The 5,034-nt window shown below is 50.9% G+C and overlaps 1 protein-coding gene across 1 annotated transcript in view; it reads right to left on the reverse strand.

Annotated features, from left to right (window-relative positions):
- Positions 1-4,526, reverse strand: part of NTN1 (netrin 1) — a 45,719-nt gene extending 41,193 nt beyond the window's left edge. Inside the window, exons 1-3 of the mRNA XM_029960055.1 lie at positions 4,506-4,526; positions 3,947-3,983; positions 3,600-3,788 (exon numbers count right to left, since the gene is read on the reverse strand). Of these exons, the coding sequence (XP_029815915.1) occupies positions 3,600-3,788; positions 3,947-3,983; positions 4,506-4,526 (247 nt within the window). The remainder of the gene's footprint in view (positions 1-3,599; positions 3,789-3,946; positions 3,984-4,505) is intronic.
- Positions 4,527-5,034: the final 508 nt, after the last annotated feature.

Consider the following 5,034-nt stretch of genomic DNA (forward strand, 5'->3'; position numbering starts at 1 on the left):
AGCCCCAGCCCCAGCTCCAGCTCCAGCCTGGCAGGCTCTGGCGCTCACCCAGCGTTGCCACTTCATGCAATATCCCCGCTCCATCTGTCATCAATTCCTTTGCATGTGGTTTGCAGACTCCGTGCCGTGCCCTGCCTTGTGTGGCTCTGTGACAGGGCATCTCTGGGCACTGACAAATTCTTTGCTTTTATCATTTTTGCAAGAAAACCACTGGAAGCAAACGCAGAGGCGAATTACATGGCACAGCTGCGTTGCTGTTAACCATCAGGGAAAAGTCATCCTTAAAGCCCAGCTTCTTATGCCTTCATCTGTGCTGCTGAGACGACTTCAGATCATTAAAAAAAAAAAATCTATAATTTAACAGTTATTATAGGTTTGGCTATTAGAAAGCCAAACAGCCCTGTGATGGGTAGGAGGATGTTGCCCAGCTCTGCTTTCTGCTCACCTTTTGCTGCCTAAGCCTCACCCTGTGCCCTATGAACACCTGCAAAATTTGTGGATTTCTCTTTTTCTCCAAGTTGAAATTAAGTAGACCTTGTGCAAACATTTCTGCAACATTGTATTTTTGCATAAATAGCCAACCAAGCATTGAAAAGAATGCCTCTCTAATTTTCTAACCTTAAACGTGTTACGAGTTGAGGTGCATAACCTCTTGTATAGGATGGAGTGGGAGATGAGGAATGTGAGTGAGAGGAAAGGCATTTTAGCTGGATGTGTGTGTTAGGCTGAGTAAAGGAGTTGAATTAGTACAAAAATCTCCTTGGCAGCTCTTCCATGGGGTGTTTGCTGTGAGCTCACACACTTGCCAGGGTAGGTGAGTGTGTCATGTGCTCTTGGCAGCTCCCAGGGCACCAGGGCTCTATCGTATGCATTTATTTAAATTTGTTACCTGTGGAACACAATCAGAGCAATGTGATGGCTGAAAGACTCAAGTCTTACAGAGAAAACAGTCTGGTGGGTGAGAGCAGACAGCAGGTAGTGGTGAGGGAGATGACAGATGCTTCAGAATGGTTAATTCCTCAATTTGAAACACATTTGGTCAAGATGAGGCTCTGGGAGAGGATTGCCCATTGTCAGCTGGTTTGGTGAGATGATAAATGAATATTGTTATCAATGGTGAGATGGCTGAAGCTGTTAGATGATAGGGTTGTTTTTTAAACATGCCTGTTTTCAACAATTCCTTCATAAAAAGCCCTGAATTGGGAAAGAAAAATAGAGGGAATATGAACCTGCACCGTGTCATAAACAGACCTCAGGAAAACGAGTTTTCAAAGGAATGCCTGTGCTGTAGGAAACTTCATTTTGCTGCTTTCGTGCAGAACAGTGGATTACACCAACAATAACCCAACAAGTACTGTGAAATCCTGCTCATAGGCTGCAGTCTGGGAGCTGCTCAGCACAGTTATCACATACCTTTGTATCTGTTACAAACCATGGGGGCTGGAGAAGTATTTAAATTCGGCCACCTCCAATTTGAAGTGCAGGAGCAGTTTGAGAAGGCAGAGGTTGAGAGAAGGACAATTGCAAAGAGCATTTAATAGAGTGAATGACCAAGCAACTGGGAAATTCAGCCTAAAATCCTTGTGGAGGGCCTCATGGAGGCCAGTGCCTGAATTCCCAGTGCTCTCCTGGGGAAACTGAGGCAGCTCTGAGGTTTCCCACCTGCAGGTACCACCCAGCTGTGTTTTTGGGTAGGACTACTCAGCCAGGGAGAGGTCAGCAGAGTGAAGGGCCAGGGAACAGCAAGGAGGGATGGGCAGGACAAGGGGAACAGGCTGCCTGGCCAGGGAGGAGAGCTGGGAAAAGCAGGAATGAGGATGGTCCTGGGAAGTGCCAGGATCAGTCAAGAGAGGGTTAAGCATGGACATCACTGCCAACACAGGGCAGAGGCTGCATTTTCCCAGGATGGAAAAGCAGGAGATGGAATCCATCCTACCCTCCAGCCAAGCATCCCCTCCCTGCTCCATGCTCCCTGTGCTGATCCCAGAGGACTGGAATTCCTATGGATGCACAGTGAGCCCATGGCTGACAAAGAGCCCTCCTCTCCTCCGAATCACACCACATCCCCAGAAGTCCCCATGCTGGGGAGGCAGAAACCACAGCCCTGGGAAGGAGTTTACTGTCCTTGGGGAGGGCAAGAATTCTTCCCAGCAGGGCAGCCCAAAACCCTTTCTGGGGAGAAGGAAGGTAGACAGGAATCAGGCTCTGGACAGCAGCAGTGCTGCTGATGGAGTGTGATGGATGCCCACATGCATCCCACAAGGAGTGCCCACACCTTCACCATTTCCATTTGACTGGCCCAACTGAACACTCCTTCACTGCTATTTCACTGTTATTTCATCAGTGACCTGGCTGTGAAGGCAGAAATGCTGACTTTATTCCGACACAGATCCTCTCAGGATGGGGAGACAAAGCATTTCCACTCATAGCATGCAGCTCCCTGCCAGAGCTGGGGTCCCTCTGGGTGTCGGGGCTGGCATGGAAGTGGCTCAGCCCCTCAACAGCCCTCTCTTCTGGCTCCTTGCATCCTGAAATGGCAGCTCCTCTGCCACCCAGGCCCATGGATGGGGTTCCCAGCAGCCCACACATCAGCTGGAGCTGGTTAGGAGCCTCAGTGCAGGGTGGGTCGAAAATATCTCGTGTGAATAGTTTTTACAAGGTGAAAAGGGAGGAATAGGACTATCTAAAGAAGTGGTTTCTTTTTCTGTTTTGGCAAAAAGTGTCTGTTTTCAGTGGGGAAAAAAAAATAAAGAAGCAGCATTTTCATTAAAAATTAAAATGCTGAAGACTCAAAACTTTCCAGCCAAAAATACCCAGCTAAGGCCAAAAAGCTTTTCATTTCTTATTGAAATGAGTCTTTAGAGAGAAAAGAGCTGAAGATTTCTGTGGGAAACACCAGCATTCTCTAGTCTGGCTTTTGAATGTTTGCTTGATTCCTTTCGCTGCCCCTCAGGTTCAGGATTTACGTCTCCCCCAGCTGAGAGCGGAAAAGGTTCATTTGCAGGATTTGCTCTTATTGCTGCTCCCGCCCCAGCTGAAGCCCAGCTCGCCTCCACGTCCACACGAGGAAATCTCAAAAAACTCTGAGCTCAAAATAAACTCGTTTCCCTTTTTACTGTTCCCTCCTCGTCCCGAGGAGTGACATGTTCTGTGCGTGGGTTAAGCGCTGCCTGTGCCCCAGCAGTGCCGGGGCGAGGGTGGAGTGGGGGAGCTGGAGAAGGGTATTCAGGGGAGGCTGATTTACAGATGCTACATCTGACCCCATACCTGGGATTTTATGCACTTTACACGTGTGATGACCAGGTTAGCAGATGAGGCACGTGATAACTGATAAACACTGAAATAAAGTCATTCTCAGCAGTGAGGATTTGTTGTATTTCGATGGCCCCGTCCTCACCGGGAGGAGACCAGGGAGAGGTGACATCAGGGAACGTGGGGGCAAGAAAAGCAATTTCAAACGGCAAGAAAAGTCATTTCAAATTGGTTTGGGAGAGGGAGGAGCAGGAGGAGTTTGGCTCCTGCGGGAGCAGGAGCTGCAGGAAGGGGCTGGAAGGGAAGGAGCTGCGGGGTCCCGGCTGTCCCACGCCCGACCCCGGTACCTTTGCAGGCCTTGCGGTGGGAGATGGGCTTGCTGAGGTCTCGGTAGAAGCCCTCCTTGCAGTAGTGGCAGTGCCTCCCCGCCGTGTTGTGCCGGCAGTTGAGGCAGACGCCGCCGCTCTTGCGCCCCGACAGCTTGTACAGCTCCATGTTGAAGCGGCAGCGCCGGGCGTGCAGGTTGCAGTTGCAGGCTGAGAGAGGCAAAGAGTGGAGATCGTCACCATTTGTGCCCGGCCATGGAGGTGCCAAGCCCAGGGGAGCCTGTGTGAGCAGGGCTGGGCACCCGGTGTGCCCTGTCAGAGCGGGGTGTCACAGGGTGGGATGCTTTGGTGCAGCTGCTAACCCATACCCCCTCCCGACCAAGGCTGTGTGCTAAGTCCAGCTTTCTGGAGGGGAAGCTGAGATCACTAAGACCTCATTTCACTATCCTGACTTGCAGCAAATGTGCCTTTGCCTCTCCCTGCTCTTAATGTGGATTAGAATCTGGGTGCAGGCAGGGCTGTGAGGACCGGGAGCCCATCCATGGTCAGGGAACAGAGCACAGCCCCCCACACTCCTCCTCCAGCTCTGTCACAAGCACTTTGTCCCATGCAAGCACTGCTCTCTCCCTTCTCATCCACTCTCACTTTGTATTGTGCTACTGCTCAGCACAAAGGCCCCCAAACTGCCATGAAATCCCTCCCTTCCCAGTACCTCAGGAGCCCCCTCTCCCCACCCCTGCAGGAAGGGCATTTCCATCATCACCTGCCTGACCTTCCCGGTATTCCCACTCTCACCAGTTCTGACACATGTGTGTGTTTGAGTTCCAAATACCATTTCAAGACCTTCCTAGCTGTTTTCTTCCTTGTCTTTCCATGCCACAGGCTGTGTTACTCATCTGCAGCCTCAGGTATGCTGATAAACCTCACCTCTGCCTCGGCATCCCCCATCCCGCCTGGGGCAGGGCTGGCCTGACACCCCGTTAGGCAAATACCAAGAAGTCCCCCAGTGCTTTGATTGCATGTGCTGTGACTGAGATGTCCAATTCCTCCACCATATGCAGCCTAATGTCAACACAGGCACTATTTTAACAGGGGGCCTTCGCAAAGGACAACTTAAGGACTTCAAAAGCCCGACCCCTCGCCTGCCTCTCCCCAGAGCTGTCACGGGGACATCAAGAGGCAGTTGCTGGGGCTCTGTGCTTTGCTGAGAATTTTATAGCTTGTTTTCTTTTCCCCTTGCTTTTATTTGCTCTTCACCCCTGAACAATGCAGCTGTGCCATGCCAGGCCACAGCTGGGCCTCTCGGCTCGGCACGAAGGTGTCACGGCTCTGGGCTTGTCACCTTCCTTTAGAGCCGAGACATCTTAATCCCTCATTCCTTCCTGTTTACCTTATGGTGCTTGCCCAACACAAAGACATGCTATATTTGCTTAATTATCAAATTTCAACCCAGAAA

This window comes from Manacus vitellinus, unplaced genomic scaffold (genome assembly GCF_001715985.3).
Source record: "Manacus vitellinus isolate BGI_N305 unplaced genomic scaffold, ASM171598v3 scaffold_24_pilon, whole genome shotgun sequence".
Taxonomy (NCBI): domain Eukaryota; kingdom Metazoa; phylum Chordata; class Aves; order Passeriformes; family Pipridae; genus Manacus; species Manacus vitellinus.